This window comes from Herpailurus yagouaroundi, unplaced genomic scaffold (assembly GCF_014898765.1).
Source record: "Herpailurus yagouaroundi ecotype Mexico unplaced genomic scaffold, PumYag 207, whole genome shotgun sequence".
Classification (NCBI taxonomy): domain Eukaryota; kingdom Metazoa; phylum Chordata; class Mammalia; order Carnivora; family Felidae; genus Herpailurus; species Herpailurus yagouaroundi.
In genome coordinates, this window is record NW_024412438.1 from 5,595,129 (window position 1) to 5,620,237 (window position 25,109).

Sequence of the window (25,109 nt, forward strand, 5' to 3'; positions counted from 1 at the left end):
TTTTTTTTTTTTTTATCACTTCACTTAGTGATGATCTTGTTCTGAGAGATTAATTCTTCTTCATTCTTACAACTGCATGGGAAACCCGAACATTCCAGAAATCAGCTCAATTTCTTCCCAGGAGGAAAGTCCCTTTGAGAATCCAAATGCAAGCCAGAGGCTAGTTGGTGAACAGAGAGCCAGGGTGACTGGAGGTGAGTGGTCTTAATGGGTTACCTGAGGAAGCCGGCAAAGTGGTGTGAGTGTCTACTCCTCTGCACGGAATCGGTTTGCTTGTCTAAGAGATGGAGTGTAGGGAGGCATTGAACTAGATCAGCAAAACTCCACTGTTTTTGCAGCTGGACCTGGGTGTTTTGCCAATTTTAGTGGGAGAAGTATGATAATTTCAAAGCTAGGAGAAACAATCAAGCGTATGAACAGGTTTTTCTCAATTTTAAGATTGACTTTACTATTATTATTATCTTAAAGTTTATTTACTTACTTTGAGAGAGAGTGGGAGAGTGAGTGGGGAGCAGCAGAGAGAGAGGGTGAGAGAGAATCCCAAGCAGAGGTTGGGTCAGTGTGGATCCTGACATGGGGCTGGATCCCATGACCCTGGGATCATGACCGGAGCCAAAATCAAGAGCCGGGTGCTTAACTGAGTCACCCAGGTGCCCCTGATTTACTTTATTATTTTTTCCTAAACTGTTAATATCTGATATTAGCAGATGACCAAATGAAGTGTCAAAGGACAAATACATATTAACAAGGAAAATGGGGATAAATTATTGTTCTTTTTATTTTAGTTTTTAAATGTTTATTCATTTTTGAGAGCCAGAGAGACAGTATAGAACAGGGGAGGGGCAGAGAGAGGGAGACACAGAATCCAAAGCAGGATCCAGGCTCCGAGCTATCAGCACAGAGCCCAGTGTGGGGCTCGAATGCACGAACCCTGAGATCAGGACCTGAGGCAAAGTTGGATGCTTAGCCAACTGAGCCACCCAGGCACCCCTAAAGTATTGTCCTTATGTTTTAGGGGCTGTATGGGGTTTGATTGTACTTTCATGTTGCTGAGATGTCAGACAACCCCATCTCGGCAATGATGTTGGTTCTAACTGTATGTCATGATTTCTCCTACTGCTGTATCTAAAACACTCATTGGGTGCTCACTCTGCGCTTTATATGTGTCATCTTATTTGATCTGTGAGGGGTGTGATAGCATCCTCACAATACAGGAGAGGAAACTGATGTTTTGAGGGAGATTAAGGACCATCTGTAATGTCAATGGCTAGTGTAGTGACTGTGGTAACTTTCATCCTTCTTCTGGTGAGAGTCCCTTGACCACAGAGCTGGGAACCTGACCCACCCTGGCCAGTCATATCACCCTGACTCCCTAGACACTGGGATTGGTTCATGGCTAAGTGTGTGAACCAAGCAGGGCCCATGAGGGCTCTTCCTGGGAAGAGCACTGGGTTTATAAAGCTGGGACAGACTGTGTCTACATTCCTTGTTCTGCTGTGGTAAGAGTAAAGCCAATGTGCAAAGAGATGAACAGGGATGAGAGAAGGATGGGTGGATGGATGGATGGTGCTGAGTCCCCTGTTCTAGCCCCAAGGCGATGGTTCATGGATCCTTTGAATTATCTCGGTGACATTACCAGCTATGTAACACAGTACATTCCCTTTTTTGCCTCCTTGAGCTTCTGTCTCTTACAGCTGGAAGACCCTGACTGATAGAATGAGAACATGGTGAGGTCAAGGTGAAAACCCAGAATTCAGCGTCTTCTCTGCTGTCACCGTTTCCTGGCATTGCACATCGATCTCTTAAAACGTCTCTCTTTAAACCACCTCCTCATGAGCAACACCGTAATTTTTAAAATCACTGCTCACCTTCCTCAGTCGACTTTCTTCTTTTTGAAACTGCCCTGTTCCCTTTCTGAGATTCGAGAAGCTCCTGGGTTCGTCAGAATGCGTCTCTCATGTTGGGTGTTTCTGGGAATAGCGTTAGTCTTTCTGCTTTATGTTGATTCCTGTCGGCACCAGTCTTACCAAGTAACGTCTTCCACCCTTGGAACCTCCATTCTGGCAAACGGTAGAGCTTTGCCAACCCAGGCCTGCTGCTTGCTGGGATAGCAGCTGGCCCCCAGGCTGCGAGGCTGTGAGGGAGCTGCAGGCAGGGGTGGGGGCAGGGTGAAGAGTCTCAGGCTTCCGAGTCAGACAGACACCAGACCTCAGGAGCTACAGGCCTCTGTACACTGACTCTGTAAAGAGTTGTGGGGAGGGGAGGCCAGTCCCCAAACCCGAGGTCCAGCAGTACAGGGGACTGTCTGCTTTCTTCACGAGGACGTGGATGCTGGTGGGCGTGGCTGGAGGCTGGGGGCACAAGAAGTGGTTTGTTCCTGACCAGATCCCCTGAGGAATGAGCCTCGTTAATGGTGTGCTCCTCTCCTGCTGCTTCCCGAACTGACCTTCCCCACCTCAGCACAGAGGGCAGCTGCCCAGCGGGGCTGGGCTCACCAGGGGGGTGAGGAAGGTGCTGACCGAGAAAGCAGGAGCCACAGCTAGACTCTCACCTCTTCCTTGTTGACAGGGGGAGGAGCAGAAGGGCTCCTCCCCGCTAGAAGCCCTTCTGGGTGGTGGGGAGCTAACCTGCCTCTTTCCCAAAGCACTGTCATGGGCAAGGAGGCATCTGGTGACACTGGAGAGAGTTGGGTGGGTACGATGGCAGCAAGCTGGCATCTAGAAGGTTTAGGGGGGCAGATACAGCCTGGTCTGGAAATGTGGTGTTGAAGGAAGGGGGGAGGACGGTGGCAATGAGGGACAGCACTGGCCATTCGCTAGCCATCTGCTCTGCATCAGACACTGGGGACACTGGGAATGGACGATACTCATTCTATTTGTCAGCAGCCCAGGCTAGTGGGGGAGACGCATGAAGAAACAGTCTCATAAAAGTTGCTGTTGTGGGGAAGGGGGCCAGAAGAACCCCTAAAGACTACGTGCGTGTGCGCTCTAGCATTTGGCGAGGCTGCAGAGCAGATGCGGGTGGTGCACAGAGGAGGCGATCTTTGAGCGACAGGGGACAAACCGAGATAACGAAGGGCTTAGGAAGGGCCCTCGGGCATGGGAGCCTGTGGCCTGTGCGTCAGCGAGCTTGGCCCCCGGGGAAGGCGTGTCGTGCTTGGCGGCCTTCTCCTCAAAGTTATAAGACATCATTATGTTTTCACCTGAGGGGTTACATGCTCAGATTTGAGTTTAGGAAGATCAGCCTGGCAGAGCTGAGAAGGGGTTGGAGCAGGGGCAGGGGCAGGGTGGGAGGGGAGTCCAGCTGTGTGTACAGCGGCTCAGGAACGGTGATGTGACAGCGGCTCAGGCAGTGACAGAGATGAGTGGTATTGAGTAGGCAGGTGGCCTGACCACCATCTGGAGGGCAGTGAGGGGGAAGCAGGAGGCTAGGAGGACAGCCAGCGTTCATCAGGTGGTTGGTGGTGTTATTTGTGGCCAAGAGGGGTCCTAAGGGAGGTGGGAGGTCCAGTGAAGGCTTCTTTTAAGCTTGCTTAAAATAGAGGCCGAGTGCAATTGGAGGCCAGAGAAAAGGGGTGGTTGGAGATGCCAGACCAGAGCAGGTGCAGGATATGGGCCCCTGGGCACTGGTGAAGTTGAGAAGTGAGTCCAAGAGGCTAGGGGTGGGTGTGGGGAGAGAATGGCAGAGAGACCGAGGGTGGTCAGTGTGGAAATTGGAAGGTTAGCGCTCTCGGGGTTCTTAATGATTGGGGCTTATAGAGGGAGTTTACCATTTGACCACCTATGTGCAAGCCGTATCTTGTTAATTGTGTGAACTTGGGCAAACTTCCCTGAGCCTCAGTTTCCTCCGTTGTCAAGTGGGTGAGATTGTACCAGCTTCCCGGGATGGTGGTGTAAGTTAAATGGAGTAATACGCCGAGATCGCCTTGGCACCTGCGCCCGGTAACCTCAGCCCCGCACCCCTCCAGCACGAGCTCATTGCGTGGTGGGATCATCAGGCTTTCTGGTGCCGACCATGCAAACAGGGGTAGTTAGACAAATTATTCAATGCAGTTTGTTATGAGAAAATATTTCAAAGCATATTTTGGGGGATAGAAGGATAATAGATGTTTGTGGTGAAAGGGTGGACGCTCGGAGGTGTGGTGGCCCTGGCAGGGGTCTCACGGTGGGCCCACAGCCCCAACCCTGCAGCCGTTTTTCTTTCTGCCAAACGGCCCTGGGGAAAGGGGTGTGTGGGCAGAGCTGGTCAGTGCCCAGCCCCTCACCCCAGGCTCTTCATCCAGCTTCCGTCAGAAGTCCGCCTGTGCTGCTCAGCAGGCTGTCCAGGGAACACCTTGCAAGTCAGGCAGGTGTGAGGGTGTGGGTGTGGGAAGGCCCCTTGGAGGTGAGTCAGCACTGCCTCCTCCTGGGTGAGTCAGGAGCAGGGCAGGTAAGGGCTGGGGAACAGGTCAGGTGGGAGGGAGGACGTGGAGCAGGGAGGGACCAGCCCGCAATGACAGGGCTCAACCACCAGGGGGCAGGAGCCAGGCGGGGAAAGCCAGCCACCCGGTGGGGGAGGCGGGGGCCGGTCGCCTGCGGCTGCAGAGCTGGGAGGAGGGGAAGCCTGGACCCAGCATCTCAGGCTGGGACGGGCAGAGTCACTGCCAGGGACGTGCCCAAGGCCCGGCGGTGCCCGCTGCCCGGTTGTGACCGGCTTCTCTGCCTTCTGGGCTACGGGGAGGATGTGGACCAGGGTTGGACCCTGGGGCCGTTCTATTCAACCCTCCTGTTCTGCTGGCTGGGAGGGAGTTGCTCAGGTCACACTGTGCGTTAGTGCAAATTGATGTCCCGGCCCAGGAATACAGCCACTTGCTGGGCCCCATCCCGGCCCGGCCTCCTGCTTAGGGACAGGTGTCCGGGTGCTGACCCTGGCTGTGAGCTGCTCTCCGCTCTCACATCCCTTCACAGTCCCTCTGTTGCTGTGGCTCTCTGACCTTCTCTCCCAGCTTCCAGGTCCCTGTCCCTGCCGCTGGGGGAGCTCAGCTGCCTCCCCAGGGGTTTGTGGCTGTTTTCTAGCCCAGTGTCTCTGTGCCACTCCTGGGATCGGGACAAATTTTGATTTGGTAGCAGAACCAATGGTGTGATGTTGGGAGGTGAGAACACCCCTTGGCTCCTAAATACTATCCTAGTGGGGGGCTCCCCAGTGCCCCCCATGGCTTTGAGTAACCACAAGCACTGGTTGGGTGTGGGTGAGACCCTTTGTTCCTGCAGGAACGGGTAAGACCCAGTCCCTGCCCAGTGAGCTCACCATGTGGGGGTGAGGGCAAGAGAAGACAAGCCCTCAAGTGATTCACCCGGGGCAGATTGTCTAGTGCGCAAGGACAAAAGGAGCCCGTGTATGGGACAGCAGGTAGATGTGGAGTCTGGCTGGGCCTGGGAACCCTCCATGGAGTAGGTGGCATCTAACCAGACTTTGAGAGAGCGTTGGGGTTTTGGCAGGAGGACAGGTGGGGAGCAGGGGTGAGCAGAAGCGATGGGTCTCGGCGCACCGGGGGACGATGGGCAGGCAGTTAGGGTGTGTGCAGACGAGGCTGGAAAGCAGGGTGGGGGGCAGAGTCCACGCACCTCACTGCCAGGCTTGGCGGAGAAGGCGTGGGCACCACTGCCACGTCTGAGTGAGCGGGTCCGGAGTGAAAACGGACAAAGTGCTTTGAAAGACAGTGGGCCTTACCCTTGGGGTGAGAGACTTTATTTCAGGCTTTACGTGACATAGGGTTTGACAGGGAGGAGCAGTAGCATGAGGGGTCCAAGTGCTTGGACAGGACGGGACACTGGGTGGCTGTGCAAATATGTGGGTTCCAAGGCCTGGCTTCACTTGCACGGTTCAGGCTGCCCCAAGTCCCATGGTGACCCCTGGAAGAAAGCAGCCTGGTTTTCCTCTGATCCCGTCAGCCCTTGGCCCCAGCTCCTCTGTGCTGTCTACCTCAAAGCTCCCAGGGCGCCCCCCCCCGCCCGCGCCCCGCCCCCCCGGGCGGCCCCCCGGCGCGCCCCCCGCCCCACGCCCCCGGCCCCCCCCCCCCCCCCCCCCCGCCCCGCGCAGGGTCTCCTCCCAGGCTGGGTAGGGGTTTCCGCTGCTGCCCTGGCCTCCAGGGAGTAGGCTGGTGTCGCTGAGTCACTGCCTGGGCATCTGGGCCTGGAAGGGTGGGTGAGTCACCTAGGACCGGGGGCGGGGCGCTGGGGGAGGGGAAGAGGCTTCGGGACATCTGGAGGAGGGAGGGGAGATGGGCCGGCAGGAAGGGCGGTGCCCACACGGGTGGGGGGAGAGGGGGAGCTTGGGAGGGGGCAGCAAGAAGCCAGCTCTTCCCGGAGAGCCCCTCCTCTGGGCTGGGTCCCGGACGCCCCCGCGGCGGCGTGTTTGCCTCTCTCTGGGCAAGGGGAGGAGTCTGCAGGGATGGGGTGTGGGAGGGCGGAGGCCCGCCCGCGGCCCCTCCTCACTCACCCACCCTCGGAGCTGGAGAAGGGCGCCAAGATTTCCCTTCTCCCTTCCAAACCTGCAGGGGCTTCCCTTCTGTGCACACGGGCTGCTGGTGTCCCTCCCTGCCTTCCTGCCTCCTTCCAGGCGCCTCGCTACCCAAAGGGGGCCTGTCAAGGTGTTTTCAGGCACATGATTCCCTCATTACCAAGGAGGATTGTGCCGCCAGCTCGGAAGCTTCCCTGCCCCGCCCCAGTCAGCTCGAACACGCGCGCGTGTGCACACATGCGTGCTCGCACACTAAACACACACACACACACACACACACACACACACACACACACACGAGGTCTGGGAAGTCCCTGGGTGCCTGTAGCCTGACTCACACATGAGCTGTGACTCGAAGGCCTGTGTCCTAAGAGCAAGGCCGGCATGAGTCTCTAGGCCCACAAACAGGGGCTATCTCCCCTCACCCTGGGTCCTGGCTGCCCCTTCCCCATGGTGCCTCCCAGCCCCCTCTGTGGCCTAGAAGGGGCCTTCTCTTCTGGCTGGCAGGCTGGGTTGGAGCTAGCAGTCTCTGGGAGGGAGGGGGCCAGTAGGGAGTGGGTGGGGGTGGCAGGAGGCCAGGCTTTGGCGGGATCAGGTTAGGGCAGGTTGGGGGCCAGTGGGGCGGGATATAAACCCCACTGTACGCACCTGGCCCTTGGCTTTCCTTCCAGAACCTCTCTGCCATCTGGTCTGGTGAGTGTGTCTGTCCTGCTGAGGGCTGGTTAGGAGGCCCCCTGGGTCTCCACCTTGTTCCTTTGTCTTAATCTTTGTCTCCATAGTTGCTTTTCTCATTCAGGGCCTCTCCCTTTGGGTGACCTTCTGTGAAGTGTCTGATCGAGGGCTCTTTCCAGGTTCCTCTGTGAGGTCTCATTTAGGGGTTACTCTGTGGCCTTCTCTTAGGTCTCACGGTCTGGGCATCTCAGTCTAGAGACCCTTCTTGGGGACCTTGGACCAGGAATATGATATGTGTGTGGGTGCTTTAATGAGAGTCCTGAGTTTGTTTGGTTTTGTTTTTTGTTTTTGCAAAGTCCAGGATTCTAGCAAGACTAAGGGACAAGGGCCAGGGATGTCAAGTGTGTGGGCTGCCTGGGTCCCTGTCCTGTGTAGTTCCATAGCTCTGCCTTCCGCCCCTTCCCATTTCCTCTGCCTTGAGAGCTAGCAGGATGGGCCCAGGGCTGTCCTTGCCCCTGACACCAGCTACTGTGGCCTCACCCCAGGACACCCTCTAAGCCTCCCGGGGCTGCTCAGAGCATTCTCAGAGGCAGAGCCTTGGAAAAGATGACCTCTCAGTTCTGTCCTTGTGATCCTGGTGCATAGGACACGCATTTTCTTTAATTCCAACCCCAATAGGACGCTCCCTGGTTCCACATCCAATAGAGACAGCACCCCCTGGCTCAGAGGTCTCCAGTGTGATGGGAAATACATCCCTCTGAGAGTCCCGTGTCCAGTGGAGGAAACATACTTGCCCGAGGGCGTTTCCAGTCTCACCCCCCCCCCCCCAGCCTTAGGAGTCCGTTGTCTTGAGGGGTGGGGGTGGGGGGCGGAAGTGTTTCCTCAGGGAAGCTCATACCCTGGGTTGCAGCCATGGCTACTGCCAGAGCCCAGTGAGCCCCCACTCACTGGCTCATGGAGAGGCCACCTCCCCAGTGCTGGCCTGTGGAAGGGGCTCCATAGAGAGGACCCAAGTGGGACTCCAGCCACCTTGCCATTTCCCTTCCCACAGACAGAGTGGGGAGCCCTGCCCTCAGGGGTGTGCCACAAGTGTGACCAGAGTAGACATGAGGCCCCTCCCTTGGTGACTTCCAAACACAGGGGAAGGTTTAGCATCTGTCCACAGTGGGCCCTGCCTAGGAAGGCCCTGTCTCCGGGGCGATGTGGAGAGGGGTTTGGAGATGAGATGGAGTTTAGGACACAAGGGCAGGTGGGTCCCCCTGGCTGGGCTGAAGTTGTCTCCATCACCTGCAATCCTATGGCCCCAGATCCAAGATGTCCAGTCCCCTGGAGCAGGCACTGGCTGTGATGGTCACCACCTTCCACAAGTACTCAGGCCAAGAGGGTGACAAGTTCAAGCTGAGTAAGGCGGAGATGAAGGCACTTCTGCACCAGGAGCTGCCCAGCTTTGTTGGGGTGAGTGGGGCCAGCTGGTGGGAGGGTCCTGCTGACCAAACATGGGGCACAGCCTCACCAAGGGGGTGAGGCCCAAGTGTGAGTGTCCTATTGCTGCTGTCCCTGCAGCTTGCCACAGGATGGGTGTGTGTGCTGTCAGGGCCCTCGGCATCCATCTGTCCAGCCCCCTCCCTGAATTGAACAAACCGGAGCCCAGAGAGGGGGAAATGACTGGCCCAAGAGCCCACAGTTCTGTCAATCTTAGTTTCCATATTATGTGCCAAACTAAGAAGGTGTATAGGGACACAAAAGCCCAGCTAACACATGTACCCTGGGACATTTTGCAGGAAAATGCAGTCAACTTTCAGTTGGCCCCTCACCTGTCCCGTAGTGACTCCTGGATAATTACGAAGTCAGGTCTAAGGCTTTGAACTTGTGAGGCATGGCCTTTTTTTCCTTTCAAATTTGTTTTTGGTTAAAATTTTCTAATTTTGTTTCACTTTGGCAGGTATTAAAAAGTTTTCCTTTTCTGAATTCAGAAATTTTTAGTTTCTTCATGAGCAAAATGGGGGTAGTGATAATGCCTACCTCGCTGGGCCCAGGGAATCCTGGCATGTTCCTCACTCCCAGCAGTGAGCGCTGGAGACCTTCCCCGATGAACATCCAGCTACCTGTCCTCATTCACAGGGCCCCTTTGTAGCTTCCAGGGGCTCCCTGCCCACCACTTGCCTGCTGCCCAGTGCAGACAGAGGGCTGGGCTCTGACCAGTAAGTGTGTGTTTGACGCAGGGGTGTGTGGAAAGCAACCTGCTGAGTCATTCCCTCTTGCTTTCAGGAGAAGGTGGATGAGGAGGGCTTGAAGAAGCTGATGGGAGACCTGGATGAGAACAGTGACCAGCAGGTGGACTTCCAGGAGTATGCTGTTTTTCTGGCCCTGGTCACTATCATGTGCAATGACTTCTTCCAGGACTCCCCAGACCGGCCCTGAAGCGAAGCTCTCACTCTACCAGGGGCCTGATGGGCCCATGAGGACTCTCCTTACCCTTTTATACTCAATAAACTTTTCTGTTGATCATCTTTTACTTGCTCATTGATGCCCTATACCCTGGCTGGCTCAGTTGGGGTGCTGGAAAATGAGGTCTTCCTTGGATCCCACCCCCTCTGGGCCCTGACTTTTCTGGAAATCTCACCAAGGCCAGAGCTGTGCCTTAGGTCCCAGACTTTGGGATTCCAAATACTGGTAAAAATTTGAGATAGTTTGCTAAAGTTTCCACACCCCCCCCCTCCATGACGATATTAAAAGGGGCAAAACCATCTACCATTGCTGTCATTTCATGAAAAGAAAGTCCCAACAAAGAGGGATATAACTTCAGAACAAAGGACAGACCTTGACATTCAATACTATGAGCAATCAGTTGTACTGGAATCAGCTCAAGAGGCATCAGTTAGTCTCATCCACCTGGCAGACCTTTGCATTGAGGACTTCTGTCAGGTTGCAGGCCCTATTTCAGCAGTGGCCCTATTTCAGCAAAGCTGTATTTCTTTTGATATTTGCTCTTAGATTGGCTCTAGTTTGAGTTCTTTCTTCTTCTGTGTGTCTCTACTGAAAACTACCAGGTGCTACTTCATATCAACATCCTGATTTTTTTCTACCGTTTTCCCTAAACTTGTAGCAAGGTTGCCATCTGTTCTGCACACTGTGGTGCATCAGGTGACAGCCAAATGCTTTGCCACCTGCTAACAAAGTCACTGACTTTCCAGCGGGCAAAGGTGAGGTCCTCATATTTATTCTTTCTCTCTTCAATTAATTACACATGTTAGGCTCTCTCTCTCTCTCTCTCTCTCTTTTAGTGGATCCCATTTCTAGTTACCAAATTCTCTACCAGTTACGACTGTATTCAGTTGTAAGGCACAGGAAACCTGACTAACAATGGCATAAAGAAATTTGCATTTAAGTGCCTTATAAAATAAGTCCGAGATTCAGAATTCAGACTCAGAGATCCTGTTCTGGCCCCCTATTGCTGCATTACATACCACCCAACACTTGGTAAATTAAAACAAATTTATTATCTCTCAAGGTTCTATAAGTAGACTGTAATCAGTCAATGGGGTTCTCATTTGGGACCTCTCATGCAGTTGAAGACAGATGTTGGGGCTGGAGTCATCAGAAAGTTCAAATTAATTCAGTTTCCAAGGTGGCTCACTCAATTACCCTGGCATTTGGCACCAGTTGTTAGCTGGGAGTCAGCTGGAATGCCTACCTGTGACCTCTCTATGTAGCTTGGGCTTCTCAGAACATGGCATCTAGGTTCTGAGAGGAAGTGTACCCAAAGTGAGCAGCCCAAGAGGCCCCAAAGGGGGCTATGAGGCTTTTTAAGATTTATCTCAGAAATCCAAGAGCGTCATTTCTGCTGCATTCTGTTGATCAAGTAAGTCATTATGCTGGCCCAGATTCAAGGAGAAGAGAATTAGGCCCCATCTTTTCATGTGAGGAGCAGTAGCATGAAGTTAACAGTGGCCATCTTTGGAGACTGTATACCATGGTCTGACTTCTAGCAACCATGTACAAAATGCAGTCACCTCCTTCCCCAAACCCACCTCATTAAGGCATCAATGTGAGGCCGAGGGGCTCGTCATCCATGTCAGGTCTGAATCTGGATGTCATCCATCTCTGCATGTACCTCATCAAGAGTGCTTCTCCTTGACTTGAGGATCTATGAAGAACAGATTCAATACACAAAGGTGAGACAGGTAATAAATACTCCTAGTCAAAAAGAGTGGTGGTAGATTGAAGGCACAAAAGTGCCATTGGTCCATAGCAATTCTGAAATGGAGTCAGACACATGCCATCAGATTCTTGACTAGTGTCCAGTTCTGCTTCCTATAAGTGGTTCTTGGATCCACTCTCTTGGCTCTCGGTTTCATTTTCTTTAACTCTTTATTTTCTGTACGCAATGTCTGTGTTTGTAGCTAAGCGGCTTTCTCAGCCTTGGGCCTTCTGCCCAAGGAAGTCGATCACCCAAAGCTTCTTTTGTTTGAATTGTCTCTATCCCTTTCAGTCAAAGCTTATGTAATTCCTTTAAAAATGTTGTGGACTTGGGGTGCCTGGGTGGCTCAGTTGGTTAAGCCTCCGACTTCAGTTCAGGTCATGATCTCACAGTTTGTGGGTTCTGGCCCCATGTTGGGCTCTGTGCTGACAGATCAGAGCCTGGAGCCTGCTTCAGTTTTGTGTCTCCCACTCTCTTTTCTCCTCCCCCACTCATGCTTTGTCTTTCTCTCTCTCTCAAAAATAAATTTAAAAATTTTTTAAAAAAGGAAAAAGGTTGTGGACTTCTTGTGTATCAACTTATAATTCACTTAATTAGACAAAAGCCACACTTAACAAATCTCTCTGAGACTGGTGCCTCCCTACCTTACACCGAGGAACAGGGAGCTGGGAGAAAGGCCCTCCTGTCTGAAAGGGTCTAAGAGGCACACTTCTTTCTTTCCTTTCCTTTCCTTTCCTTTCCTTTCCTTTCCTTTCCTCTTCTTTTCTTTTCTATCTTCTCTTATTATCTTAAATACAATTTATTGTCAAGTTAGCTAATGTACAGTGTATACAGTGTGCCCTTAGCTTCAGCAGTAGATTCCCATGATTCATCACTTATGTACAATACCCAGTGCTCATCCCAACAAGTACTCCCCTAATGCCCATCACCCACTTTCCCCTCTCCCCTGCATCCCCCACCCGCAACCTCAGTTTGTTCTCTGTATTTAAGAGTCTTTTATGGTTTGCCTCCCTCTCTGTTTGAAACAATTTTTCCTCCTTCCCTTCCTCCATGGTCTTCTGTTAAGTTTCTCAAGTTCCACATATGAGTGAAAACACATGGTATCTGTCTTTCTCTGGCTGACTTATTTCACTTAGCATAATACCCTCCAGTTCCATCCACATTGTTGCAAATGGCAAGATTTAATTCTTTCTTGTTGCCAAGTAGATTCCATTGTATATATAAACCACATCTTCTTTATCCATTCATCAGTAGATGGACATTTAGACTCTTTCCATAATTTGGCTATTATTGATAGTACTGCTATAAACATTGGGGTGCATGTGCCCCTATGCACCAGCACTTCTGTATCCTTTGGATAAATTCCCACTATTGCAATTGCTGGGTCATAGTGTAGTTCTATTTTTAATTTTTTGGGGGAACCTCCACACTGTTTTCCAGACTGGCTGCACCAGGTTGCATTCCCACCAACGATGCAAGAGGGTTCCCATTTCTCCACATCCTCTGAAATTCCACATGTATTTTCCTGAATTGTTAATTTTAGCCATTCTGACTGGTGGGAGGTGGTATCTCAGTGTGGTTTTGATTTGTATTTCCTTGATGGTGAGCCATGTTGAACATCTTTTCATGTGTCTGTTGGCCATTTGGAGGTCTTCTTTGGAAAAGCGTCTGTTTGTGTCTTCTACCCATTTCTTCACTGGATTATTTGTTTTTTGGGTGTTGTGTTTGGTAAGTTCTTTATAGATTTTGGATACCAACCCTTTATCTGATATGTCATTTGCAAATATCTTCTCCCATTTTGTCGGTTGCCTTTTAATTTTGTTGATTGTTTCCTTTCCTGTGCAGAAGTTTTTTATCTTGATCAAGTCCCAATAGTTCGTTTTTGCTTTTACTTCCCTTGCCTTTGGAGATGTGTCAAGTAAGAAGTTGCTGCGGCTGAGGTCAAAGAGGTTGTTGCCTGTTTTCTCCTGTAGGGTTTTGATGGTTTCCTGTCTCACATTTAGGTCTTCATCCATTTTGAGTTTATTTTTGTATATGGTGTAAGAAAGTGGTCCAGTTTCATTCTTCTGCATGTTGCTGTCCAGTTCTCCCAGCACCATTTGCAAAGAGACATTTTTCCATTGGATACTCTTTCCTGCTTTGTCAAAGATTAGTTGGCCATACATTTGTGGACCTAATTCTGGGTTCTCTGTTCTATTCCACTGGTCTATGTGTCTGTTGTTGTGCCAATACCATACTGTCTTGATGATTACAACTTTGTAGTAGAGACTAAAGTCCGGTATTGTGATGCCTCCTGCTTTGGTTTTCCTTTTCAACATTACTTTGGCTATTTGGGGTCTTTTGTGGTTCCATACAAGTTTTAGGATTGTTCTAGCTCTGAGGAAAATGCCAGTGCAATTTTGATTGGGATTGCATTGAACGTATAGATTGCTTTGGACAGTATTGGCATTTTAACAATATTTGTTCTTCCAATCCATGAGCATGGAATGTTTTTGCATTTCTTTGTGTCTTCTTCAATTTCTTTCATAAATTTTCTATAGTTTTCAGCATATAAATCTTTTACATCTTTGGTCAGGTTTATTCCTAGGTATTTTATGGTTCTCAGTGCAGTAGTAAATGGGACTGATTTCTTGATTTCTCTCTTTCTGTTGCTTCATTATTGGTGTATAGACATGCAACCGATTTCTGTACATTGACTTTGCATCCTGCGACTTTGCTGAATTCATGTATCAGTTCTAGCAGCTTTTTGGTGGAGTCTTTCGGGTTTTCCATGTAGAGTATCATGTCATCTGTGAAAAGTGAAAGTTTGACTTCTTTGCTAATTTAGATGGCTTTTATTTCATTTTGTTGTCTGATTGCTGAGGCTAGGACTTCCAACACTATGTGAAACAACAGTGGTGAGAGTGGACATCCCTGTCATGTTCCTGATCTCAGGGGGAAAGCTTTCAGTGTTTCCCCATTGAGGATGATATTAGCTGTGGACTTTTCTTATATGGCTTTTATGATGTTATGTTCCTTCTATCCTCACTTTCTTGAGGGTTTTTATTAATAAAGGATGCTGTATATTGTCAAATGCTTTTTCTGCATCTATTGACAGGATCGTATGGTTCTTATCCTTTCTCTTATTAATGTGATGTATCACATTGATTGATTTGCCAATATTGAAACAGCCCTGCAGCCCAGGAATGAATTCCGCTTGATCATGGTGAATAATTCTCTTAACATGCTGTTGAATTTGATTTGCTAGTATCTTGTTGAGAATTTTTGCATCCATGTTCATCAGGGATATTGGCCTGTAATTCTCCTTTTTAGTGAGGTCTCTGTCTGGTTTGGGAATCCAGGTAATGCTGGCTTCAAAGAATGAGTCCACAAGTTTTCCTTCCATTTCTATTTTTTGGAACAGCTTGAGAAGAATAGGTATTAATTCTGCTTTAAATGTCACAGAATTTCGGGGCGCCTGGGTGGCGCAGTCGGTTAAGCGTCCGACTTCAGCCGACTTCAGCCAGGTCACGATCTCGCGGTCCGTGAGTTCGAGCCCCGCGTCAGGCTCTGGGCTGATGGCTCAGGGCCTGGAGCCTGTTTCTGATTCTGTGTCTTCCTCTCTCTCTGCCCCTCCCCCGTTCATGCTCTGTCTCTCTCTGTCCCAAAAATAAATAAACGTTGAAAAAAAATTACAAATAAATGTCACAGAATTTCCCTGGGAAGCCATTTGGTCCAGGACTCTTATTTGTTGGGAGATTTTTGATAACCGATTCAATTTCTTTGCTGATTATAGTCTGGTCACATTTTCTATTTCTTCCCATTTGAGTTTTGGTATTGTGTGGGTGTCTAAGGATTTGCCCATTTCTTCCAGGTTGTCCAGTTTGTTGGCATATAATTTTTCATAGTATTTTATATTTCCCTGATAATTGTTTGTATTTCTGAGGGATTGGTTGTAATAATTCCATTTTCGTGATTTTATCTATTTGGGTCCTCTCTCTTTTCTTTTTGAGAAGTCTGGCTTCTTTTCTTCTTTCAAAAAACCAGCTCTTAGATTCATTGATCTATTCTACTTTTTAAAAAATTCTATATTGTTTATTTCTGCTTCAATCTTTATTATGTCTCTTTTTCTGCTGGCTTTGGGGTTTCTTTGCTGCTTCTAGTTCTTTTAGGTGTGCAGTTAGGTTTTATATTAGGGATTTTCCTCGTTTCTTGAGATAGGCCTGGATTGCAATGTATTTTCCTCTTAGGACTGCCTTTTCTGCATCCCAAAGTGTTTGGACTGTCGTGTTTTCATTTTCATTTGCTTCCACATATTTTTAAATTTCTTCTCTAATTGCCTGGTTGACCCATTCATTCTTTAGTAGGGTGTTCCTTAACCTCCATGCATTTTGGAGGTTTTCCAAACTTTTTCCTGTGGTTGATTTCAAGTTTCATAGCATTGTGATGTGAAAGTGTGCATGGTATGATCTCAATTCTTTTATATTTATTGAGGGCTGTTTTGTGAGCCACTATGTGGTCTATCTTGGAGAATGTTCCATGTGCACCGGAGAAGAATGTGTATTCTGCTGCTTTTGCGTGAAAAGAGGCACACTTCTAAAATTATTAGAAGCCAACTTGTTTATCTAGATCTATGAGACTTGTCCTTAAATCTTTTTAAGTCTCTACTTTGACTTCAGTTTTTCCCTGATCTCTTTTTACTGGCAAGACCCTGGATTTGATCTTTGTCCTGAAGCCATTTATTACTTCTAGAGCCATTTGCTGGCTGTAAAGATTGTTCGGGGCCCTCTATATTTCCTTTAAAAAGACTGAGTCTTGGGGCGCCTGGGTGGCGCAGTCGGTTGAGCGTCCGACTTCAGCCAGGTCATGATCTCGCGGTCCGTGAGTTCAAGCCCCGCGTCAGGCTCTGGGCGGATGGCTCAGGGCCTGGAGCCTGTTTCCGATTCTGTGTCTCCCTCTCTCTCTGCCCCTCCCCCGTTCATGCTCTGTCTCTCTCTGTCCCAAAAATAAATACACATTGAAAAAATAAAATAAAAAGACTGAGTCTTTTAGTTCATCTCTTTCTTCTCATATCATATTTTATCATAGGCATCCAGAAAAAGCAGGCACTTGTAACATTCCGCCTAAACCTCTCCTTAGCTAAACCCATGAGTTCATTAGGTGCTCTTTCTGTTTTCCATATTACCATAGACAGTAATGTTCCCAGACATTCCACTGCTACATAACAGGGGTTGCTTTTCTTAGCTTCAGTAACAATTTCCTCACTGTCCTTCCAGTTATTACTACTAACCTCCTGGAGGTCCGTGTAGCTTTCAGTCATTGCCTGGTCCCAAAGCCAATGACACGTGCTTCAGGTTTTTGTAACAGCGGCATCCCACTTTTGCAGGTCTTTGATGAAAGATTCAAGGAACCACCTCATGCTAACTTTCTACACTTTTTGTGCCAATTCCTTTATCACTACATTTAGGTTTCCATTTGGTCTGCATCCCAAGGTACATCAATGGACAATTAGACCAAATATTTTGTCATTTCCTAACAAGGGTCCCGGCTTTCCAGCCTGCACATATTGGGTTCTCCTGTCTCTCTGTCTTCCCTCCTCTGCTTAGCCAATTCCACATTTTAGATTCTTTTACTTTAGAACTCCAGTTTCAGATGCAAAATTGTCTATCCATTTGGAATTTATTCACCTATGAATTGCAGATAACCTGACCAATAATAGTGGCTTTAATTGTCTTATATAACAAGAAGTCTGGGGTGGGCAGTTCAGGGTTGGTTTGGGGCACTAAGTGTCTTTTCATTTTTTTTCTTTTTTCTTTGTAACCTATAGTATATATGCTTTTCCCTTCTTGCATGCTGCTTCATGATCACAAGATGGCTGCTATAGCTCCAGGTTTCACTGTCCATGTTCCAGTCTGGAAGATAGAGGAAGGGTAAGATGCAGAAATCTTTCACTGAGATTTATTTTTGAGAAGAGAGAGACAGAGCATGAGTGGGGGAGGAGAGAGAAAGAGGGAGACACAGAATCTGAAACAGGCTCCAGGCTCTGAGCTGTCAGCAGAGTCTGACATGGGGCTCAAACTCACGGACCGTGGGATCATGACCTGAGCCGAAGCCAGACGCTTAACCGACTGAGCCACCCAGGTGCCCCGAGACTTTGCTTTTTTATTATGCAGGAAGTACTCTCTCCAGGTAATTCCACTTACAACTCTTTGGTCATAACAATGAAATATGATGTAATGTGGCTTAGCTGAAACCAAGTAGCTTTAGCTGGGTATGTTGACACTTTGAAAGAAAAAAAGTTAAAAAAAATTAAAAAAAAATTTTTTTTAAGTAGGCTTCATGCCCAGCATGGAGCCCAATGCAGGGTTGAACTCATGACCCTGAGGTTAAGACCTGACCTGAGGCCCAAAGTTGGATGCTTAACCAACTGAGCCACCCAGGCACCCCTAGGTTTTAATAATAAGGAAAGAGAGACTGGGCAGTTGCTTTCTTACTTTTCTTACTTCCATGGGAAAGTGTGATGCTTGCCAGACACTTAGAAGGAGCTCAGACTAGAGCCCCGAAGACGGAGGGGAGCTGAGGGAGAAGGTACAGGGGACAACCTGCTGGTTCTCATGCTTCTGCGTAACCATGTGTCTGGGCCAGCGAGGCAGGCTGGTCAGGCCCAGCGACAAGAAGACAGAAGCCTGCCTGCTACCGTCTTGTAGGAGAGGGCCTGAGATGGAGAGAAACACGCCCACAGCTGCTCTCTCAGCCCCGTCACTAGACTCTCTCCACAGAGGAGGAAACAGGGAGGGAGCAGCGTCTGCAGTTCCTGGGGGTGTCCCTCCGCCCAGGCTCTCTGCTGGGCCTGTCGAGCACTGTCTCCTCGAGTCCTCACAACGGTTGGAAGAGGGCTGTGCTGGTAGTAACTGCACTTCCAAGAGGAGGGAATCGGGGCTGGGAGAGTCGAATAAGGAGCAGTGCTGGGACTTGACCCCGGTCTGTAAGAAAGGCCTCACGTCTACAGGACACAGGATACTGGAGTCAAAGGTCTTCCTCCCCTTCTTTTGGCTACGTCCAATGCCTTGGGGTTTGTGTGAAGGCAAGGGGACTTGGGTGACGTGAGAGTAAGTGAGATGGTTCATTTTCAGAAATACCAAATAAAGCTGTGCTGTCTAGTTACCAGTAGGTTTACAACCTATTGGAAATATGTATGAACCCCATCCCCGCCAAACAATAGAGTCCCAAACCCTTAGACATAGCACTTTCTGGTTCTTCTTCCCCTCTCCATTTTGCCGGCTGTGCAATGAGCATGAGCCAAAGAACTGGAGTCTCTGCCTCACCTCAAGGAATGTACATTTGTTCCAATCAGACTACTTTTTGTCTTATGTGGGCACAGGTGACTTCTGGGTAAGGCTGTAACCTCTGTCGTGCTCAGCCAATGAGGAACCAGGGCAGGCACTTACCTCTGTAGTGCTCAGCCAATGAGGAGCCAGGGGAAGGACTTCACACTAGGAGGTAAGTTTCTGTAACTGCCCCGAGCTTGCCTGTCCATCAGACCTGCTCTTGCAAGAATGTTGGTTAAAGCCTTGCTTCACTGTGTTGTAAGTCTCCATGGTCCCTCCTTTGATTGGGTCAGTGGGTTTATTTCTCACAGGGGAGCGGAGTCCAGACCTTCTTGGTCTCTTGATTCTGAATCAAGGGGAAACCCGACTCACTTGGTGGTGGTCTGATTGCTCACGATGGATCCTGGCTTCTGCTGGGACTTAGTTTCCCATTCTTGGACTGTTTTGGCTGGTGGAGACTGGCCTCAGATGGCTGGGCATTAAATGGGGCTAATTTCTTTTGCTTCTGAGCATTTGACACACTAACAAACGCCAGACTTACCTAGCTGGTCGCAAGAATCCTCTCACAAAATCTCTGCTGAGGCAGAGCAGGAGGGTCCAGAAAATGGCACTGTTCAGAGGACCGTTGGCCAAGTTACTTCCCACCTGCTCTTGGAGCTACAGCTGGAAGGAGAGCCCCAGGAGAGCCTCACCTCCTATCGGGGATTGCTGCCGCCTCAGCCTTTGCTCTTTTGGGTCTACCCTTGACAGCCTATTGACCCTCCAAGAAAGAGGTACTGGAGTCACAGGTGGCTTCTGAGACCGGGGAATGACTGAAATGGGGCTCCCCATGCTCCTAGCTTCAGGTCACATGATCTCTCCACCAGCTCACTGCTCCCATCTGGGAAGTGGGCACAACTGGCATTGACTTGGCCATCAAAAGCGGTAGCAGGTCTAAGCCCCACAGGCTCTCCTTGGTCTCAGTTCAGACATCCCCAGAAAAGGTTTCTCTGGCTGCAGCCCCAGTAATCAAACATTCCCTCCTCACCTCCCCACAGGTGGTTTAGATGATGAGAAATAACTCGCATCAGAGGGACAACAGCTCATGGCTCCGTGGGGCTTGGGGACTGGGAGTGCTTACCCTGTCCCTTGGGCCCAGATCCTTCTGGAACAAGCACTTGAATATCCAGGTGCTCTTTATTTCTCCTTGAGGTGAAGAACCAGACACTGACCTTCAGAGGGCCATGCAATTTCCCAAGAGCCTTTCAAAGGCTGTGGTGATAATAGTGGGGGCAGTGGAGGGGGAGGAGGAGAAGGAGAGAGAAGGGGAGAGGAAGGAGAAGGGGGAGGGCATGGGGAGAGGGGGAGGGGGAGGGAGAAAAGAAGAGGGGGGAGGGGAGGAAAGGAGAGGGGGAGGGAAGGGGGGGCGAGGGGGAGGGAGGGAGAAGGGAGGAGAGATGGAGGGGGAGGGGGAGGGAGAGGGAGGGGGAGGAGAGAGAGGGAGGGAAAGGGAGGGGGAGGGGAAGGAGGGGAGGGGGAGGGGGACAGGGAAAGGGGAGGCAGGGAAGGGGAGGGGAGGGGGGGGTGAGGGGGGCAGGGAGAGGGAGGGGAAGGGGAGGGAGAGGAGGGGGAGGGTCAGTGCTGTAGAAAGTCCTTCCCGGTCAGAGGGCATCTCTCCCACCCTCCCACCCACAGGTGGGGCAGAGACTCACCTTCTAGATGTGCTGCCGTCCTCAGCAGCAGGCTCCACGCCTGCATCGCCAGCTGTGGTGAGGGCTCCAAGGCACAGAATCAAGTGGACCGTGGAGGGTGGGGAAGGAGGAGCATCCAGGGAGCTGTGCCCGCCTCGCGGGTGAGCGCCCGCCCCTCCCCCCGCAGCGGGCAAACAGGCGCAGCCTCACTCGGGGAAAGGGGCCGTGGGCTGAGGACCCCGCCCTCGGTGCCGGCCCGCCACCCCCCTTTCCCTTGGCACGGATACCACCAACCTGGCCTACGTTTGTTTGTTGTCACCTGTGTCCCCCATTTGGTTGTCATCGCCACAGAGCCAGGACGAATCTGTCTTGTTTCTGAGCACACCCACGGTGCCTCAGACAGGTGCCTTAAATAGTTACATGAATAATGAGCGGCTCTTAGGCCTGCCACTTGTTAGGTATGTGACCTCAGGCAAGTCACCTACCTCTCAGTTAACATCTGTGCCCTGACTATGAGCAGGCGCTGTGTGTGCGTTTTGTACACACGGACTGACGTAAGCCCGGAAGGAATCCCGTGAAGTAGCCACCATTATTACCCTTGATCCGCAACAGATAGGGACGTGAGGCCCAGAGGGGTGGGGTGACCCTGCTTCAGCTCTGCCGGCAAGGCTGGGGTATCACAGGCTGGAGTCAGTGAGTGGCCTGGAATTGGATTAGCTGCTGGTCCCCACTTCTGTCCCCCCTGCTCCTCATAACCTTGCCTATAAAACAGGGCTAATCACAGCTCTCCCTTCCCTCCCCTGCTTGTTCCCTTCACCTGCAGGGGCTGAGTCCTCAAGGAGATGATGCCCAGGCTGGGCCTGGATGCTGGGCGCCCTGGCTGAGGTCAAGGTGTCGTGAGATCTGGGGCTGCCTCCACAAACAATAGGGCTTCTTTGGAGGCCTGGGTGCGGCTCTCCTCTCCCCCTTCCCACCCTCCTCTGGGTGTTGGGCTCTCGTGCTGTGAAACAGGGAGGGGTCTCTCAGGCTGGGGCATGCATGAGGGCACAGAGAAGTGATATGGAGGGATTTCCACGTCTGATAATATGGTGCTTTGTGCCTGCTCCAGCTAAAAATAACAAAAAATGCTGGATAGAATTAAAAAATAACATGTTTCAAAGCAATGAAGAGCTCACAGGGCAGTAAGAGAACGCTGAGTCCCAGAGGTGAGCAGGACACCAGGGCCCCTCATGCCCTGAGAGCACTGGCCCCACTAAGCCAAAAGGACCTTTGGTTTCACAGTCTGTGGAGTGAGGAAGACAGAGCCTGAAGCCCAGCGTTCGTGGAGGAGAGGAGACACAGGGGCAGCCCCCATGATGCTGGGACCCCAAAGGGCTCCACACTCCAGCTAGAGCCAGAGGAAACCCAGCCCCACCCCATCGGACCCTCCCGGAACGGAGGGCAGGACACAGACCTCAGGCTGTACGCACAGGGGGCCGTGCAGGGTCTGAGGTCACTCGCAGCACTTGGGGGCCGTGGGGGCCGCAGAGGAGTCAGCATGACCGTGGAAGGGCTCTGCCGGCAACTTGCCTTCCTCTTCCTCCAGGCCCGCTGAACAAGGTCTCACACGGGGGAGAGCCGTTCACAGCTGAAAGTGACCAAGGACACTGATCCAGAGGCCAGGCAGGGAGGGTGTCTCATACCTCAGTGTCCTCACTTGTAAATAGGGGGGGCTAAGCAGATGTCTCCAAGATCCTCTTTGGCACAGGGGTTCCCTAGGGGTGAGGCTAAGTGTGCCCCCCACTTTGCATGCTTCTAGGGTGCTTGTTCAGAGTGAAGAGGTGGGGACAGATGTGAGGGGTTAGCCTATCTCCTCCAACGGGCGCTGGAAGATCAGGGGTGGGGTGCTGCGCCCGGTCCCCAACTCTGGGGGCAGGCAACGAGGGGGTAGTGTCTGTGGCTCAGACTTGGCCTTTGATGTGTGCATGGATGGGGGGGTAGTGGGGCTGGTAATAAGGGCCGCCAGGGAAGGAGGCAGGGGAGCCCCTGGGGGCATCCTCAGCTTGACCTACTTGGGCCCCCATAATTGCTTCCTTCCTTCCATGGGAGAGTACAAATAGGGATGTCCTGTCTCTTGCCTCCTACAGCTGAAACGCCGACACCAGTGGTGAGTGCCAGCTGCTTGGGTCCTGCCCTGGATTGGGTGTTGGGCAGTTCGGGGTCTGTCTCCTGGCCCAGGTCTGGGTCTGGGGGCAGAGTGATGAGCACAGCAGGGACCAGAGAGGTGAGGGCAGTCAGATATGGTGGGCTCAGGGGTTCTTTGTACACTCAGGGGTGTGCAGAGCTGAGGTCTGCAGGGGTGGGGGCCGCGGGCTAAAAGCACTGGTGTTGGCTCCCTTTCCATGTTGTCCCCCACCCCCCCTCTTCCTGCTGAAGCCTGAGACAGGCCAGGGCTACGCCGCTGGGAAGAGGAATCCCTCCAGTCTCCAGGCACCCAGCTTCTGAAAGATCAAGCACGGTGGCATCAGCCCGGCTGGCAGGAGCCCCGAAGGGCCGCTGAGCACCTCTGAGGTTGCTATTCCCTGGGTTTGTGGCCCTTTCCTCTACTGAGAACCCAGACACCCTGCGCCACAGGGCTGTCACAAAGGGACCGCAGCCCCCAGCCATGCGCGCCTCTCACTCCACAGGGCCCAGCAGAGGGGAATCAGGGAGAGAGCCCTGGCACTGGCAGCCGCGCTGCAGACTCCTGTCCCCTGGGGGACCGAGCAGGGAGGCCCTGGGCTCCCCTGGGAACAGCCCCGCCTCCCCTCCGGCTGTTTCCTACAGAAGGAGCTGGGATCCTTTAGGCCAGGGGGCTGTGTATCTCATGGGGTGGTTGGGGCTGAGCCCTTCCTGGGTGTCAGGGATGCCCAAAGGCAGAGAACTGGGGAGTCCTCAGGGATCCCCAGTATGGAGGTGCAGTCAGAGGACAGGGCACTCTCCCTGAGAAGTGTGCGGTGATGTTAGGGAAACGAGACCTCCGCCGGGAGAATAACAGTGGAGGCAGTAGGGGGAAAATTAGAAGGAGCCGGAGAGCTTAAAGGAGAGGGCAGCTCAGAGGAGGTGGAGCTTGTGGGGCTGGAAGCCGAGTGGAGATGAAGACAGGACTGGGAGCAGACCCTGGGAAGCGCAGAGGGCAGAGGTGCCCTGGGCCTCTGGTGTGAGTCAGCCCTTGTTCTCCCACAGTGAGGATGGCCACACCTCTGGAGCAGGCGTTGGCTACAGTCGTGAGCACCTTCCGGAAATACGCGGAGCTCTCCGGGGGCAAGCACGGGCTCTGCCAGGCAGGGCTCAAGGAGCTGCTACAGAAGGAGCTGCCCACCTGGACCCCGGTGAGCCCCCTGGGGGCCCCAGGCAGCGCTGCCTGGACTCTGCAGAGGCAGAGCTGGGGACGAGCCCCCGGCAGGTGGGGTACAGGCGAGGCTGTGGGCCCCTGAGTTCTCATCCGTGTTTCGGGAAGACAGTCACTGGACCTGCTGCTTTGCAGGGCTGCTGGGAGGACTGATTCACAGCACCGTGGAGAGTTCCTGACGCGTAGTAGGCACTCAGCAGCCAGCAGGGGGGTCTGAGAAGGAGGGTTCAGGGGGCACTGAGGTTCAGGGGAGGTGTGGGACCACCCAGGAGGGGAGGGTGCAGTGGTGGCACGCTCTGTCCTCAGCCTTGCCCCCCCCCCCCCCGCGCCCCACTGCACAGATGGGGCTCCGAGAGTGTGACTACAGTGCATTCATGAGCGTCCTGGACACCGACAAGGACTGCAAGGTGGACTTTGTGGAGTACGTGCGCTCCCTGGCCTGCCTCTGCACTTTCTGCCACGACTACTTCGAGGACGTGACCCCTGTGACCCCCTGCTCCCAGTAGGCTCTGCTCCTGAGGACAGGGGTCTGCTCGGGCAGGACCTGTCCCCCCACCCCCGTCCTGCACCTCCAACATCCCAGCTAGAGAGTCACAGAGCTGCTGCCCCCTCCCACGGCCGTGACTGTGGTGGGGAAGGGCACATTCAACCCCTAATAAAGTGCTGGTGTCACTTGGTCTGGTTTGCTTCTTCTGGGAGGACAGCCGGGGCCTGGGGCAGAGTCTTCCCTTCTCTCCGGTCTCAGGGCAGGCGTCAGCTTGGCAGCAGCCTGGTCTCCAGCTCTGGCAAGAGCGGTGGGGTCAATACAAGGACAGCATCCAGGGGCCTTGGGGGGTTCTCTTTCTCCGTCTCTCTGGGGTCTTTGGAGGACAGCTGTGCTCACCACTGTACCACCAACGCTCTCTGGGGTCTTTGAAGAAGAAGCTCCCTTGGGCTGCCAAGGAGGACGCCAGGGCATCCGTTCCCTGGGGACAGAGCTCAGTCCTCTGTGAGGCCGCTCTGAGGAGGAGGGTAGGGGTGGGGCGTAGGGGTGCGGCGGGATTGTCCCTGCCTGGCTGTGGGAGTCCAGAGAGCAGAACTAATAGGATTAGGGTGTCTGAGGTCTGACTGGGGTACTGCTCCTGGCCAGGGAGGCGTGCCGCGCCCTGCATTGGAGGGGGAAGGGGACGCCTGGAGACAGACCCCGCCCCTGAGGCTGTAGCCACGTGAAGGTCAATTCGGGTTCGTACCGCACTGAGAAGCTGACCCCGTTCCCTGCCTTCCTTGTTTTGTGGGATTGCTCCTTTAACTTTGCACCCCGCCGTGCATGCTTCACCTTAACACCATCCCAACTCCAGATGCCCCCTCCCCACCACTCTGGGTAGCTGCAGTCCACCCCTGAGCCCTGCACC

At 52.2% G+C, this 25,109-nt stretch overlaps 2 protein-coding genes and 1 long non-coding RNA gene across 7 annotated transcripts; 2 read left to right on the forward strand and 1 right to left on the reverse strand.

Annotated features, from left to right (window-relative positions):
- The first annotated feature begins 2,388 nt into the window (after window positions 1–2,388).
- Window positions 2,389–9,680, forward strand: S100A2 (S100 calcium binding protein A2). Of its 3 annotated transcripts, none has more exons than XM_040452917.1 (3): window positions 2,389–2,502; window positions 8,478–8,625; window positions 9,442–9,680. In XM_040452917.1, exons 1-3 carry the CDS (start codon window positions 2,411–2,413, stop codon window positions 9,589–9,591), a joined length of 390 nt encoding a protein of 129 aa, XP_040308851.1. In that variant the 5' UTR covers window positions 2,389–2,410; the 3' UTR covers window positions 9,592–9,680. The 3 variants fall into 3 exon arrangements, with proteins under 3 accessions (XP_040308851.1, XP_040308850.1, XP_040308852.1); XM_040452916.1 differs by having other exon boundaries at window positions 2,396–2,502; window positions 9,439–9,680; XM_040452918.1 differs by lacking the exon at window positions 2,389–2,502 and adding an exon at window positions 7,080–7,191 and having other exon boundaries at window positions 9,439–9,680.
- A 971-nt stretch (window positions 9,681–10,651) lies between these two features.
- Window positions 10,652–21,038, reverse strand: LOC121015708 (uncharacterized). The gene is made up of 4 exons (XR_005783933.1): window positions 20,370–21,038; window positions 19,799–19,929; window positions 18,799–18,892; window positions 10,652–11,317 (listed from the first exon to the last, which is right to left on the reverse strand). It is a non-coding gene; the product is annotated as an uncharacterized LOC121015708 (long non-coding RNA).
- A 1,418-nt stretch (window positions 21,039–22,456) lies between these two features.
- Window positions 22,457–24,395, forward strand: S100A3 (S100 calcium binding protein A3). 3 transcript variants are annotated; one of them, XM_040452328.1, is made up of 4 exons: window positions 22,479–22,494; window positions 22,764–22,913; window positions 23,553–23,698; window positions 24,060–24,395. In XM_040452328.1, exons 3-4 carry the CDS (start codon window positions 23,558–23,560, stop codon window positions 24,222–24,224), a joined length of 306 nt encoding a protein of 101 aa, XP_040308262.1. In that variant the 5' UTR covers window positions 22,479–22,494; window positions 22,764–22,913; window positions 23,553–23,557; the 3' UTR covers window positions 24,225–24,395. The 3 variants fall into 3 exon arrangements, with proteins under 3 accessions (XP_040308263.1, XP_040308262.1, XP_040308261.1); XM_040452327.1 differs by having other exon boundaries at window positions 22,764–22,898; XM_040452329.1 differs by lacking the exon at window positions 22,764–22,913 and having other exon boundaries at window positions 22,457–22,494.
- Window positions 24,396–25,109: the final 714 nt, after the last annotated feature.